This window comes from Muscardinus avellanarius (assembly GCF_963383645.1).
Source record: "Muscardinus avellanarius genome assembly, chromosome: 15".
NCBI lineage: Eukaryota > Metazoa > Chordata > Mammalia > Rodentia > Gliridae > Muscardinus > Muscardinus avellanarius.
Window position 1 is genome coordinate 61680690 of NC_137801.1, and position 16371 is coordinate 61697060.

General features: G+C 41.2%; 1 protein-coding gene across 2 annotated transcripts in view; it reads left to right on the forward strand.

The window, feature by feature from the left end:
- The window catches only part of MEIS1 (Meis homeobox 1), a gene marked incomplete at its 3' end in the record, with an annotated part of 150968 nt that overhangs the window by 76615 nt on the left and 57982 nt on the right, over nucleotides 1-16371 (forward strand). For both annotated transcript variants that reach the window (XM_080711147.1, XM_080711148.1), the window contains one exon: nucleotides 11374-11519. In XM_080711147.1, coding sequence (XP_080567273.1) covers nucleotides 11374-11519 — 146 coding nt within the window. The remainder of the gene's footprint in view (nucleotides 1-11373; nucleotides 11520-16371) is intronic.

Genomic DNA, 16371 nt, shown 5'->3' on the forward strand with positions numbered 1-16371 from the left:
CGGTGGGAGGGCAGGCACCCTTTCCAGGAAAAGGCTGCATGCAGTTGAAGAGTGATAGGCAGTTACATGGGTTTTCCTGTTTTCCCAAGCTGCCTCTGCACAGGGACATGAGAAGCTCAGCTCCTCCTTACTCTCTCACTCCTGCGCCCAGGGCTCAGAGGTCTTATGAATTACTTTGCCTCTGCTAGCTGGCTTTGGCACCTAACTTTATTTACAACTTACTTCTGTGTGAAGATATATTTTAAATGTCCAAGAGACCTACATACCGGTCAGTGTTGGAATGTAACCCGTGTCAGTGTTGGAATGTAACCCGTGTCTAAATTGGGGTCTACCTGAATGGACTCATTGCTTTTCTATTGTTCTTCATCCTTAAAGCCTTGTTTGGAATCGGGGAATAGGTTAGGTTCAACTAGAAAAGACTGCCAGGTGTGGTGGCGCACGCTTATAATCCCAGTACTTGGGAGGCTGAGACAGGAGGATCACAGGTTCACGGCCAGCCTCAGCTACTTAGTGAGGCTCTCTGCAACTCAGTGAGACCCTGTTTCAAAATAAAGAATAAAAATAGGGTTTGGGGTATAGCTCGGAGGTAGAATGCCCCTGTGTTCCATCCCCAGTGCCACCAAAAAAAAAAAAAAAAAAAAAAAGCCCTGGGGAGTGAGGCTTTATTTGGTCAACTTAAGTAGGCTTAGGGAACACAGTGCAGCGACACTAATGATGCCACAGAAACCCCTGGGAGGGGACGACTCTCAGGACTTGGGGGAACCACTCCTTTCCTGTCTCACCTGTTGTAGATCACAGCTCCCGGCATCTGTGCACAGGAGACCTCCATCCCTGCACCCCTGCTACTCCTGTCTCCAGGGCCCTTTCCTCTGCCCACAGCACCTGGTGGACTTTCCTCCACCCTGAGGAGGTCTGCTTCATTGCCTAGGGCGATGCCCTTCATTTTACATACTCGTGGATGCATATTTATTTCTGAGTAACTGCTTTGGTTTGCAATTGTGCATGTATTGCTATTATTATTATTATTATTATTATTATCATTATCATTATTGGTGGTGGTAGTGGGGATGGAATCCAGGGGCCTTATACCTCCAGGCTACACTCCCAGACCTATTTTTTATATATTTGGAAACAGGGTCTCTTAAACCAGCTGAGGCTGGCTTCGAACTTGCGTGATCCTCCTGTCTTGACCTCCCAAGCGCGGGGATTACAAGTGTGCACCACCACGCCCAGCTTATCATCATCATCATCGTTATTATTATTATTATTGTTGTTTTAACATTTCTGCCTTCTAACTGGGATGCTTGAGAGACATAGAAACTCTCTCTGAGGTTGCTCCCCATATGTGTCCCCCGAGGTTGGCCCAGTGTTGGGGACGTGGCAGCATTTCAGTGCATTATTGTGAAATGAATGGATGAAAAGCATCCGTCACTGTGAATGTAAAAGATGGTAGTATATGTGGGGCTCATTTTATTTTATTTTATATTACTGATGGTGCTAGGGATTGAAACCAGGGGCATTCTACCTTCTAGCTACATCCCCAGCCCTATTTTGTTTTATCTTTTATTTGGAAAAGGGTCTCACTGAGTAGCTGAGGCTGGCTTTGAACCTACAATCCTGTTGTATCAGCCTCCCAAGTACTAGGATTACAGGCGTGAGCCGCCGCACCTGGCCCTCATTCTTATTTGTCTATGGATATGCGTAATGTCTTTAAAATTTTGGTTGGCGCATTGTAAGTATACATCACAGCGAGATTCAAAGTGCTACGTCCGCATACTCACATAGCATCTCTGGTGTGGTCCTCTCCGTACCCGGTTCTCCTCCCCGCCATCCTGCCCATACCTGTTAGTGAGGTGGTAGGAACCTCTTGCTGTTTGGTCGGTCTCCTTCCTTAAGCCTTTCATCCCTCCCCTTTCACTACTGTGGTCTCTCTCCTCATTTTCACCAGGTCCCCATCTTTCCTTTTTTCTCTGTATCTTCTGCATATGAGAAAAAACAGGTGGTGAAGTTTATTTATTTATTTATTTATTTATTTATTTATTTATTTATTTATTGTGGTACTAGGGATGTAACCCAGGGAACATGCTACCTCTGAGCTACACCCCCAGCTCTATTTTTTATTCTTTATTTTTGAAACAGGGCCTCACTAAGTAGCTGAGGCTGGCCACAAACCTGCCATCCTACTGTCTCAGCCTCCCAAGTACTGGGATTACAAGATTATTATAAGTATGCACCACCACACTGGGGCAAATTTTTAAATGTTACCTTTTTTTTTTTTTCAGTACTGGGAATTAAACCCAAGGGCATTCTACCTCTGAGTTACACCCCTAGTCCTATTTTTTATTCTTTATTGTGAAACAGGGTCTCACTAAGTTGCAGAGGCCTCACTAAGTAGAGGAGGCTGGCTGCGAACCTATGATCCTCCTGTCTCAGCCTCCCAAGTACTGGGATTACAAGCGTGCGCCACCACGCCTGGCTAAATGTTATGTTTTACCCTTTCGAAGAGAAAGGTAGTGTATTTATAGAAGGAAGAACTTCCTGTCTGCTAGATTCTCTGCTTCTCAGGTTTCTGTGATCGAGGGAAATCTACAAAAGCACAAAATGGAGCTGGGCGTTCATTCCACACTGGTTAACTATTAACACTTTTTTTTTTTTTTTTTTTTTTTTTTTGGTGTGTGTGGTGCTAGGGATTGAACCCAGGGGCATTCTACCTCCGAGCCACTTCCTGAGCCCTATTTTTATTCTTTATTTTGAAACAGTCTCACCGAGTTGCAAGGGCCTCACTAGGTAGCTGAGGCTGGCCGCGAACCGCGATCCTCGTGTCTCAGCCTCCCAAATGCTGGGAGGATCCATTTCTTTTGAGCAGTGCCAGTAACGTGCTTGTTGAGAGGCAGCTGCTTCTTCTCCCCTTGTCCTTCCTTCTGTCTTTTCCACGAGTGCCATGTCTGCACCACGGGCTTTGGTTGAGCACCTGTTGGAACTTAGCCCTGCCACGGCAGGTGCCCACACCTGACTCCTAGTTTGGGTTTTCAAAAGAATCACCTCGGAATTTTCAGGAAAGCTGATGGTGGTAAAACAAAATATAGAAAATGTGCTGCCCTTTGTTGTTTTGCTTTGGTCAACTGGGAGTCCGATGGGACTAAGAAAAACAAGAAAACCTTAAATACACCTAAGGACAAGAGGAGATATCAAAGGGAGGCCAAGGAGTGCACCGAATGCTAATTGAAATTAAATGTACAAGTTGATTATTGGATTTAAACCATCACGAATCGGTGTGTTAGTTTCAGATTTGGAACTCCATGAGTCTTTCATATTCTCTCTCTCTCTCTCTCTCTCTCTTTCTCTCTCTCTCTTTCTTTTTCCTTTCTTTGTATTGTGGATAGAACCCAGGGGTGTCTACCTCTGACTGATATCCCCTGCCCTTTTTATTCTGTAATTAATTTATTTATTTTCTGTGTGGTACTGGAGAATGAACTGAGGGGCATTCTGCCTCTGAGTTTCACCCCAGCCCAACTTTTATTTTTTTTAATTTGAAAGAGAATTTCACTAAACTGCTAAGAGCCTCACTAAGTTGCTGAGGCTGTTCTCGAACCTGCAATCCTCCAGTCTCAGCCTCCCAAGGACTGCATGTGCCACCACACTCAGCTTTTATTTTTTAAATTTTTTTGATACAGGGTCTTGCTAAATTGCTGAGAGTCTAAGTTGCTGAGATCAGCCTCGAACCTGTGATCCTCCTGACTCAGCCTCCCAAGTGGTGGGATAAGTATGTGCCACCACACCTGACTATATTTTCTTCTAAAAATACATAATAAGACGTTGAGGGTTGGTAATGTTTTCAATATATCTGACAGAATACTTCCTGATGTCACCTAGGCTCCTATAACATTTCATGTGTACCATAGTATCAGATACTAAGATCCTTAGATAACCTGTTCTTAGAAACCTACTGAGTCAGGAATGCAGGGATGCTGTGGGAAAGACAGGACAGTTACTTTAGAGAACCAGGGAAATCCATAGTTCTAATTGTTTTATATTTAACATCCAATATTTAAAGTGTGGATCTAGAGTTTGAATTTAGGATCAAATTGTCAGCTTGGAGACCATCTAGTTTCTTTGCTATGGTTAAATGGGGACATGTGTAAAGGAGGACCATAATTAATTCATTGGGGAAAATGCAGAAGGAAACAGCCTTTGCTTTATTTTTTTCATAGTTGAACTCAGGAAAAATGCACAAACAGCAAAATATAGTTAGGTAAATCATTTTCAGTGACAATCACAGGAAGTAGTAGTGTATTTCTGAAGGGCAATAGCAAACATTATAAATAATTTTGGTACCTTAACTTTTAATCTGTTCTTTGTCCAAGATGAGTTAAAAAATACCCTAACTCTGGAGAATGCATTGTTTTCCCTGTGATTTCTGAAAGTTGTTGATCAAATTTTATTGCTGAAATATTTTTCAAGTCTTTAACTTAAATATGTCTCAAAAATGTAACAGGTGGAAATTGAAATTATGATTTTGTCCATACAGTGAAAATGCATGAATGCATTTATTCATTCTATTTTTAATTTTTTTTCCCAGTACTGGAGATGGAACCCAGGGGCATTCTACCTCCAAGCTACACCCCTAGCTCTCTTTTTTTATTCTTTATTTTTTTGAAACAGGGTCTCACTGAGTTGCAAAGGGCTTCACTGAGTAGCTGAGGCTGTCTGCAAACAGAGATCCTCCTGCCTAAGCCTCCCAAATGTTGGGATTACAAGTGTGAGCCACCACACCCAGCTCGTTCTTTCATTTGATAAGGGATGGACAAATTGTACCCTTTACACTGACTGGGGTAAGACTTGGGTTAGAGAACAGAGAGGCGCAGAGAGCCTATAGCTAAGTCAATAGTCCTAGGAAAGAATGAAGTGCAGAGGCTGAAGGAATGTCAGAAGGAAAGTTGCAGCCGGGCGTGGTGGCGCACGCTTGTAATCCCCGCGCTTGGGAGGCGGAGACAGGAGGATCGTGCAGGTTCGAAGCCAGCCTTGCTGGCTTAAGAGACCCTGTTTCAAAAAAAAAAAGTATAAAAATAGGTCTGGGAGTGTCACCCGGAGGTAGAAGGGCTTCTAGGAACCCCAGTACCACCAAAAAAAAAAAAAAAAAAAAAAAAAAGGAAAGTTGCTTTCCTGGAGGTGAGGATGTCACCTACTAAATCAACCAGAGTCCAGCAAATGCTTCATCCAGTAGATGGCAGTTGAGCCCAGTCTTAAAGGTCACCAAGAAGTTTGCCATGCTGTTGGGGAGCGGAAGGGAATGATGCTCCAGGAGAAAGGACAAGCAGCTGCGAGGGAGCCCTGAGCCTATGGTGAGAACTTGAAGTAGCTCAGGACCTCAGTAGGCAGTGAGGACCTGCACACAGGGGAACTTGGCACAAGATAGGCTGGAAACACACTCGGGAGAAAGATCAGGAAAGGCCCTCCATGCCAAGCTACAGAGTGTGACCTTTATCCTGAAGACAGAGGGGAGCCACCGAAGGATCTTAAGTGCCAGGGTGATATGATCAGATATGTGCTTTAGAAAAATGAGTCTGGCAGCTATTACGCATTCTAAATGAAGACAAAACACCTCCTTAAGACCTCGGAAGTGTTCTGGCTGGTTCCTGAGGAAGGTATGTCTATAAATCTCACCTTTATCCTGTTAATACAATGCAGAAGCGTGATCACCTGACTTCTGGCTAACTAGAGAACTCCAGGAGTTGGAAAAGTGGGTTTGGGGTAGGTTTTTTTTTTGGGGGGGGGTCTGGGGATGGAACCCAGATGGCATTAGACTTCCGAGTTACACCCCCTACCCTATTTTTTATTCTTTATTTTGAAACTGGGTCTCACTGAGTTGCAGAGGGCCTCACTAAGTAGCTGAGGCTGTCAGTAAACTGCGTTCCTCTGGTCTCAGCCTCCCGAATGCTGGGATTACAAGCGTGCCCTAGCACGCCTGGCTTGTTTGGAGTAGTTTTGACATTTTCCCTAAGAACTTGAACATCAGGAACCGTCAGGTAGGCCACGGTGAAGAAAATCCAGACTTTCTGTATTGATGAAATGTTTGCACCAGCAGCTACTAGAAAGGCAGGAATGTTGTACACACTACCGAAGGGGGAATTGTCTTGTTTCTCTCTGTAGATTCATAATGGGAGGAAGCATACAAGAGAAAAAGGAAATCCTTACTCTAGTGCTTTCTTTTTGACAATCACAATAGGTAACCATATTTCTACCTGTGTGAAAATGTAGCCACCAAACAACCTAAGTTCATGAGATGCTTCTGCGCTGACCATTTAGACAATTTCCAATGCAAAGTACAATTCACTCATCATCAAAAGCTACAAATATCAACCACTGTGATTCTTGAGTCTAGGCGCATCTGGGGACAAATACTCCATTGCTGAACACTGCAAGAGGAGAAAAGTAAAAGTCCAAGTCAGGATCTGTTCCCAAACTCTGATGTATCAATACAAAATTGTCATTGAAAATGGCCTTAAATCCACGGGGGCTTCTAGCTTGGCTTCTAGCCAAACAAGAGGGTCCACAACCTTACACGCTCATTTGCCCTGGCAGTTGAAAGTTCATATCCCTAATTAGGAGCCTGGCCTCGATGAAGCAGAGGGCCCTGTGACAGAAGACACACTTTCTGCTGGCCCACTGACACTAGGAGTTCCATCCCTTGTGATGTAAATCTTAGGCACTTTGGGGTGTGTATTTTTTTTTTTTTTGCCTCACTTCAAGTAATTTTTTGGGGAAAAGCAGCCATGGGGGGAGAGAGGGAGTGAGTAGGAAGAGAAAAATGGGAGCAGAGCTTTGACCTGCCAGAGAGGAACCCCTGCTGACACGGTCAGCCTGACCCATTGAATGGCCTGAATACGATAAATGCGCTTTATCCCGCCTTGAAAGGCAGGAGATAGTACAGTCTAAATGCCCGGGCATGCTTAAATAGGCAACTTGGGATGTTTGAGTTGAACGTGTTTGAAATCTGAGCTCTCTGACAGCCTGTGGGAGCTGCCACAGGTCACCTGCCTTGCTCCATGGGGACAGGCCCAGGTCTCACAAGAAATTGTCCGTAGAAGAATTGTAGTACAAATTCCATTCTTTGTTGGTTGGCCTCTTTCACTAGACCATGGCCTATAAAATTTTGTAAAAACAATTCTTAAATATTATTTGAAGGGGCAAATGGCCCACGCTGAAAGGTTTGACAGTTTGACATATAGTGCATGGTTTTGATAGCTCGGAAACTGAAAAGTGTGGCCAAGATTCTCCCCCTGCTCCTTGGAAGCCTGGTGTTTTTTAAATAGTGTCTTGTTGCTGCAGATTTGCGCCTTGCAATCTGACAGGCAATGAGTCTGCTCCAGTGATCTGAAATCCTTTTAGACTAATTTGGGAGAGAGCAGAAAAATAGCTTGCACCTTTGAATCCAGAGTCCAGAGGCACAGAACCAGGTATCTCCAATTAAAGAGCCACTGGGGTGGTCATATCAAAGCAGATGGTTCTAGTCGTCCCAGAACACCAGCACCTGTACTGAGAGAGAGAGAGAGAGAGAGAGAGAGAGAGAGAGAGAGAGAGAGAGAGAGAGAGAGAGAGAGAGAGAGAGAGATGGAGAGAGAGGAGCCCTGAGTTTGACTTCAGTGAGAGGGAAGAAAGGGACTTGAGTGGCCTGGTCTCTTCAGAGCCCGGGAAGTTGCAGGGAGTGGATTCCTGCATTAGAATGTTGCTCTGTGCAGCCAGTGTGCACCCAGTGCCCCTTCGGCTGCCTCTGCATAGCCAAAGGCCATTTCCAGGAGCCTCTAGCCCCTCAGTCACTGGCCTACTAGTTAATTGCCGCGCGGACTTCATGACACATGGGCAGATAATATGACATTTTCGGTTTCTGTCACTAGCAAACGCCACAACGTTGCTTGCACTAGTTGCTAAGAAGCTGTCAGAAACCATTAGCAGTTGGCTAAAGTCGCCCTATGGCATTTCCTCATAGCCTCGGCAAAACGAGCATAAATCACCCACCGGAGCCCACTGCTGTCCTAATGAGGCAGTAAGCTTGTTTATGGACTAGCATCATTTTTATGATTATTTCCACCTTTTCAGTTTGCCTTCATTTGGCGGCAGGAGAAGTCAGCTCCAGGAATGAAGTCACTGCTGACATTTCACAAATGTGCTTCAGAGCCGCTGCCTGCTGCCGTGTGGGCGGCCAGCGGTCCTCCAAGTTTGTTTAGTGATCTTAAAAATAAAAATAAAAAAAATTAAAAAAGGAAATAAAGCCCCCAGAGATCGCATGGAGGTGACTGTATCGAATTGCAGAGTGAATGGAAACGCTAAAGGTACAATTGACCATTTAGACTCTCTTCCGAGGTCGAGACGTCCCGAGATCAATTTTCAATTTTCGAAAGTGGAAGAGGTTAAACAATTTATTAAAATCTAGGAAAGTGTTTGCTTTGAGAATAGTCTGTTTTATTATGCTCTCTCCTTCCCCATCTTCTCCATTTCCCTAACTGTGTCGGGAAGGAGCAGGGTTTATTGTTTTAGGCTTTTCTGAACATGCACCAGTATTTACACTGGATTGAAAGCATTTGCTTCCAATGAAAATCTTGTCTTAGATTACAACCCAGCAGTGTAATTTCCCTCCCAGATGGGAGTAAAGTAGCTGTATTTGCCTAAAAACAGTAGGAAGAACAAACTGTGCATTAAGCCAAGGCTGTTTTTGGCTGGAGCTAATGATGTAATAGAAACCTTTTATTCGGGAGAGGTCACTGCCAGGGACTGAAGGGGGTGATCTGGCTCTTGCGTGAAAGGTTTCTCCATTGTATCTACATAAGTCTTCACTTAAAAAAAAATTCTGTTCCTAATGCTTCTGCTTTCATACAGCAGAAATAAACAGGAAAGGCTCTGGTGAGTGTTACACATGGAATGCAGAAACCCTCCCTCTCCTAATGGAGTATATAATTCAGGTGCCCTCCAGGCAGGCTTTCAGGAATTCTTTTGCCTGAGGTAATGGGAATCTCAGGCTGCTTTAAGGCCTTGATTATCTACTGATGCACAAAGCTGGAAAAAAGTCATCTCCACTGGATTATAATAGATATTTCCATAAATTATCAATGAATTCTCTTCTAGGCAGGCACTAGGCATTGCTGGCTAAATTAATCTGAAGGGGTTTGAGATGGATTAAAAAAAGGCTATTTTTTTTAAAGGAGGAAAACATGGGGAGGTGGAGTGAAACAGTGTCTTTAGGTTAGAAGCTTTTCATTTTTAATCATTGATCAAGTAATCTGTTTCTTTTCCTTGGTTACATTTTGCATATTGAAAGTCGATTCACCCATTGAAATTTTAAATGCTGTGGCGTTGTTTTCTTTTCTCATGTTTCTTTAATGAATTGTTATTTTATATGGTGAATTGCTTCTCTGCATAAAAAGCCTCTTTAAATACTGGACTTTCAAAGAATTTATTAGGCAAACCCAAGGGAATTTGTCATAAAACACTTGGTTATGCAAATAAAGAGTTAGGTAGGGTGGAAGGGGCATTGATTTAGGGACCTGGATGTCTGGTTCACTACAAACCCCAACAACTCCACATCCAGCCTCTCACATGACTTCAAGTCCGTCACAGAACATAGGACTCAAGTCAGTGATGGCTTTGACGTTGGGAGTCTTGGTGATGTTTTCCAGTGAGAACCCAGGCTATAATTCTGTAGACCCTGAACAACATAAATGGATTTTCCATACAGTAAAATCAGGGGTTTCAAACCAATAAAAGCTTAAACTTAAGTTCTACAGAAGTTTTGCATTTGTGGCACATGCTATAAAAAGAGTAGAAATGTTGAAATTAGTCTGTTCCTCACCCAACAACATTTGCCAACTTTAGCTCAGCACAAGTCAAGGCAAAACAAACAAATAACAACTGGAAGGCACTCTTCTTTTTTTTTTTTTCCAGGAATGGGGGTGGGTCTCCATAGGGAGCTGTTAAGATCAATTGATGAATTGTAACATAACCAACTAGATGTTTAGACTGGAATAACTGAAATCAGGAGAGAGAATTATTTTTTATTTTATGTAGGACCTCCATAATAGAAATGAGAAATGCAGAAGTCTGTGAATCTATATAAAAAAAATGTGAGGCTAGTTCTGAGGTTCAGTCACCAGGAAACTTGTCTAACCAAAGCATCAGGTTCTTTGGGTCATGTTGGTTGTTCTCCATGACTTATTTAACTGAGGGAACGTGCTCTGGGGTGTGTTTCTTACCTTATTTCTAAGCCTGGCTCCTGTAGGTCTTCTTTCTAAGCCCAGGTCAACCAGTCTATTATTTCATGGACAGTGGAGTCCTAGGTAGCTCACTGGAGGAGGAAGATTGGCAGAACCTTAGCTACTTATTAACGTAGTGGGTTGAGTCCATTGAGTCCTTTTGACTTTTATGCCAAGAAACAAAACAAAACCTACTTTCCATTTGGACCTTGTGACTTTTTTGGGATATTGTGATTATAATATGGGTGGAAATTTCATCTTTTAAATCAAATATGGCATTATAAAAGGAATACTACATGCCTTATTTCATTGTGTCATAGAGACAAAATATTTTCCAGAAGAAACAATTTAGATGTCATAACAAAAATCAGTAGAAAAATAGGATCCAGAATAAGGGGACTCTTACCAGGTGACTTTTCAGAGAGAAAAATTTATATCCAGAAGACATTTTAGAAACTTCCTGGATAACAAGTGTAATGCAATTCCAACTAACTGTTAATTTAACATTACTTTATTTGATTTAAATATCAGTTGTTTTCTAATAAAAAAAAACTATGTCAGGGGGTTTCCCTTATAAAACATGATGCTCTTCCTATGATAAGAAAATTTATGTTTTATTTGAAACATTCCTATGTCAAACTGCTTACATGATGGATTATCTACATTTCCCAATCCTAGTTTAACTAGTTTTAAGATAGATCACGGGTGGAAATAGTTGATATCTTAAATGCATCTTCTCTTCAAGTTGACATTAACAACTATATGGGTTTTGAATACCCCGGTGGCAACAGCTAATGGCTGCCACTGTACTCAACTCCCCAGTAGAGTTACATGCAACATGTCTCAGCTATATGTTTATGTAGAAATCATTACTGTGGCAACAAAGCCACTAAAGAGATTGGATATTTTCCTCAATTCCCTTTGATCTTTAGCACTGTTCTTTGGAAGTTCTTTAGACCTGATTACTTTTAAGCCTAGGCCTTGTTCTTTGTCTTGGAAAAAAAAAGTACCAAAGAAACGATTAAACATTTAAATTGCTCTTTTGGTTTTGTTTATATCCAAAGGCATTCTATTTGAATAAAGCATGTCAAGGTAGCATCAGTCAAAATTTGATTCACTATGTTTGCAGGTGATGGCTTGGACAACAGTGTAGCTTCCCCCAGCACAGGTGACGATGATGACCCTGATAAGGACAAAAAGCGTCACAAAAAGCGTGGCATCTTTCCCAAAGTAGCCACAAATATCATGAGGGCGTGGCTGTTCCAGCATCTAACAGTAAGTGGATTCTAAATGACATATGTAAACTAAATATGGACATTGAACCAGTTTTGATAGAGAAAAAAAATGATCCCTCTGGACTTGGAATATTTCATAAATCACTGTGTTCTCACAGTTTTTTTTTTTTTTACAAAAGTGTTAGCACTTGTTTTCTAGTCATGTACCCCAAACAAGGAGTTTTCTTTGAAGTTCATTATTATTACAATTTTGTTAACATTCCTAAGTTACAAGGCTTAGGAGTTCATGTGCACTTGTGACTTAAAGTATGTGTGTTAATGATGTTGCTTTTCTAAGTGTGACTCTGAAGTACTTAGAACCAGCCCCTAACTAAGAAGAAAGTAAGACTACCCTAGAAAGACTCGATATCTTTAGCAAATGCGTTAGTGGACCTGTATAGTGAATGGTCCACAACGATTTTGGTCCTGTGGTAATGGCAAGATGATTGCATAATTTGCTGTTAAGTGGCTTGAATGTACCAGCTTCCATTACAAAACATTCAAGTGAGTCAGAGCTCCCAGTGAAAGTTGTCCCTGCATTTAGAACTGTAAAGGAAAACAGCAATATACAGTCAGCTCTTCCTGTGCAGTCCCTTGTGACTTTTCAAGCAGAGTAACAGTTTATATTGTCTGTGTGAGTATTGCTGTTTTCACTGCAGGAATTCTCCTAGAGATGTGAGAAACTGGAGATTTGGGGCTTTATGCCACCGGGGGATTTGTTTTGTTTGGTTATTGTTCTGAATGAATTTCATGTTCAAACTATTTATAATCATAATATTTTGGTGGATATTTTTGTAAGTGCATACGGATCTGATGACATCTAAGGAAGAAGAACAAACTGAAAATTTATGGATAAAATAACATTTGAAAAATCAGCCAAACTGTTGACCGGGGGATTTTCAATGTGAGGGACAGAGGATGAGTTTGGAAAGGCCGTCGCGTAGCTGCATAGAAGAATGGATGTTTAAAAACTCTGGACTATTTTTTACCCCTAATGTCAGGAGCAAATTGTTTATGTTACTATTTTTAGCCGAGTTTGTGCTTCTTAAAGTCATTTCTCCCCTTAAATATCAAGGTTAATTCTGCATTGTCTCAAATGCACCCAGGACCTTGCTGACCTGCAGTTCTCTGCCTTCTCTTCAATCCATGCGCCCCAGGGACTTGTCCTGGTGGAGGGAGACAAGGTCAGGGGCGTCTGAAGGCTGTCTCGATTCTGTTCCTCTGGAAATGGGCAGTGCCTCTTGTAACAATCAAGGTATAAACTGACCCGGGTTTTCTAGCTTTGGTGAATAAAATGAAAACCCAGAATATTAAGAGTAACTTGAAATAAACATAGTTCCCTCCTTTCTCTTCTTCTCACGGTGACTCCCAACAGCATCTAGACTCTGCTGAGTAATTTTGAATGATTAATGGTTAAAGCTGGAAGTTAGTTGAAGATTCAGATTGTTTTGCTGTTATGATTTGGATACCACATTCGGTTTTCCTAAAATTGTACTCAGCAACCATTGCTTAACCTATCACTCGTTATTTATGTTGGTAGATATTTTGTGATCTGCCTTACACAAGTTTTCTATTGAGGATTATGGATTTATCCACTGCTGAACTTGGGGAAAGGAGGACTAGGGCAGCCAGGGCTGTGGTGAAGAACAGTAGTGAGTTGTTTAGATAGAGTGACAGTAGGTCAAAGGCACTCGTGCAAAAGTGCTGATGCTGCCTCCCCAGAGCTAACCAGCTAACCTGTTCTGAAGCGCCGGGATGTGATCAGGATGGCTCTCAAGTCACAACCAAATGGTTTACATTTCCCGTCCTATCGGGAAGAATGAATAGATTTCTTCAGCCCCCATCTCAGTCTGCTAAGGAGCTCTGGCTGTACTTGAAGCTGAGGTGCCCCTGAATAAAATATAATCAAATATTAGTTCAGACAGAATCAGGAGAGAGAGCGAGAAGCAAGTTATTTTATTCATTGGTTGGGTTTTTTGTTTTTCTAGGCTGTACCCTTGTGAAGAACCTTGCAGAGAGCTGTATTACCTTTTTTTTTTTTTTAAGACAAAACAAAACAAAAATTCCTTCTCACTCTGATTTTACCTGCATTGAAATGCCTTTGTGGACTATGCGTTACTGAGGCAATTGTAATAGATGTTGTTCATGAACGGCCCGGTTTGAGGCCTAGCTAATTGTCTTCAGCTTTAGAGCCTTTGCTGGCCTGAGTCACTGCTCTGGTGGGGGAAGTCCATCCTCCATGTCTCTGGCTTTCTAAGAATGTTCACAGAAGTTGCCTGTGGCTTCCACTGGGTATTTCTACCTTCTCCACCCACTCCAATATCATCTGTTCATATAGAAATATTGATAATGATAAGTTTCTGAAAAGCTAATTGCTTTCATAATCTAAAGAGCAAGGTTAAGAGTTATGAAAAAATTTACCCCTTTCCTTCTCCCAAACAATTCCCTCCCTGGAGTTGCAAGAACAATTTGATTTCCATTCACAAAGAATATCCTTCTGTTTGTGGTAATATCCGTCTTGAATAAATTTTTGATCTGCTTTGGTATATTTATAATCAAGAGCTAATCCCAATAAATACTATGAAAAAATATAGATATTAAAAATATGTTGATTGTCCAAATGTAAGTAACTACTGACATTTTAGTACTAATCCATTAGTAACTTTATTTCAAGTTCTTGAGTGATCTGCAGGGATGCACAATTCATTAGAAAGACTGTATACAAATCTTAAATGATCACATTATTGCTGTGTGATTAACACAATTTACCTAGAAAATACTTTCTGAAATCTGCTCCATATAAAAGAGCAATTGAAACACTGGCTAATTAAAACAATAGCAATAACAATTTATTAGCATATTGTAAGCGAATCTTCTTTAAATGCCAAAAGGCATATTCTAAAACCTCTCACACCTTATTGAAAGCAAATTGTTATTTTTTTCTTTTTAAAGTAAATGGATCAAATTTTTTCATTGAGTTTATTCAGTTAAAAAAAAAAAAATCTGCCCTTGAAAGGGCTTTCAAGTATTTGTGTGTTAGAAGAGTAGAATAGGCCCCTGAATAAAAAAACCTTTCTGGATTTGCACCCCAGCTGCATAAGAAGAAAAATGTGCTGGTCTGTCGTTATGCTCAGGTACATTTAATCAGTAGCATATTTTACTACTTCAAAGAGAGAGCTAAAGGTTCCTTCTTGGACTCACAGTCTCTAGCAAGCTACACTGCACATATTTGTGTATAATGAAAACAATAAAAGAAAAGGAAACAAGTTTTAAACTTTGGTGATTATGGAGTAAAGGGAAATTTCATTGCAGTAAATTCCCAGCTTAGACTTAGTTGGACTTTTGCCAGTGTTGATAAGTAGAGAAGGTCTCCTCAAAGAAACGATTCCCTGCAATTGAAAAGAATTGACTGGCATGATTTAGATAATAAGGGAGAACTTGAAAGAAAATAAAAGCTCTTATTAATAGAAACGCTTGCATTTGCCTAGAGATAAATTATTGCAAACAATTAAAAAGTACTTAATATTTGCATATGAGTCACTGCCTAGTCACAATCAGTGCAGGGAATATGACATGTCAAGAGTTTCTCTTTTCCTTTCTGAGGGCCTTAGTCCAACTGTCAGCAGCCTACTCTGCCATGGTGTTAAACTGGGTGTACTTTGCAGATCTGCTACATTGTGTTACCAAGATATGGACCCAACAGCCTCATGAAAATGAGGAAAAGAAATAAATGTAATGTTTAAGGTAAAAACCAAGGGTCTTTTCGTTTTTTGTTTGCTATGTTATAGTGCAGTTTTAAATATAATTTAAAAAGAAATGCGGTTAATGTGGCTCTTATTTAAAATATGCAGTGACTATATTTGCCTGGGAGCCACTGTGTGTCCCAGAAATCCTTAAAGTTAGGGGGAGTGAAGGTATTTACAATGCATAGGGACAAATTCAGGTGAGAAAAGCATTTAAGGGCCTCGGCCAGTAGGGGAGGTGAGCCTGGCGGTTAGGGGGAGGCCGACCGATCCCAAAGGTGAAGTGAATTTACTCACATTCCTTCTCCTCATCTTTGCACTGATCTTGAGAATTTTCTTGGGTGAAGCCTTATGACGGAGACCAACTTTGTAAGTCAGATATACATATTCGCTATATGTTTTGGTTTCCTTTCGCTTCCTTATTTTCTTGCCTGTGAACTTCCAGTCTGGATATATATATATATATATATATATATATATATATATATATATATATATATATGGCATGTATGTGGCCAAATTTGTGTCTCGATTTCTGATTTATGAGACTTTCCTCTCATTGTGGATAAAGCCAGTGTAAGGGGTTGTAGAATCTCCCAGGTTGAGAATGGCGTTTCCATAGAAACACTATTAGATGAAAAGTGCCCTGCGGGTCCGCCGCTCTGAGGATGGAGTAAATGGGATTGAATTGGGAATTGAATGCTCGAGAAGAGACAGATGTTGCTTCATTGGTTTTGCGTTTGGTAACAAGATCTGTTGGAGACATCTTAGTGTCATATCTCTGCTTATTGTTGCAAGGAAAAAGTCATTCTCACTGATACCCAGATAACCCATTCAATTGATCGAGGTGAATGGAAGTCTAAAAGGTAGATCGAAGGACCTATAGATACATAGGTAGGTACTAGATGTTTCTAGATGTTTTTATTTTCTCCTCATTTCTATTTCTCTTTTACCCCTCACCACCATACTCTGTCAGTTTTAACCCTGAACAATTTCAGTGTGCCTTAAGTGCTAGCATTCCTGAGAAAATGGAGGGACAGGACAGCTATATTCAGGAAATCTTGCCCAGAATGTCAGTCAAGGGAATTCAGAATATTAGAGACAGTCCCT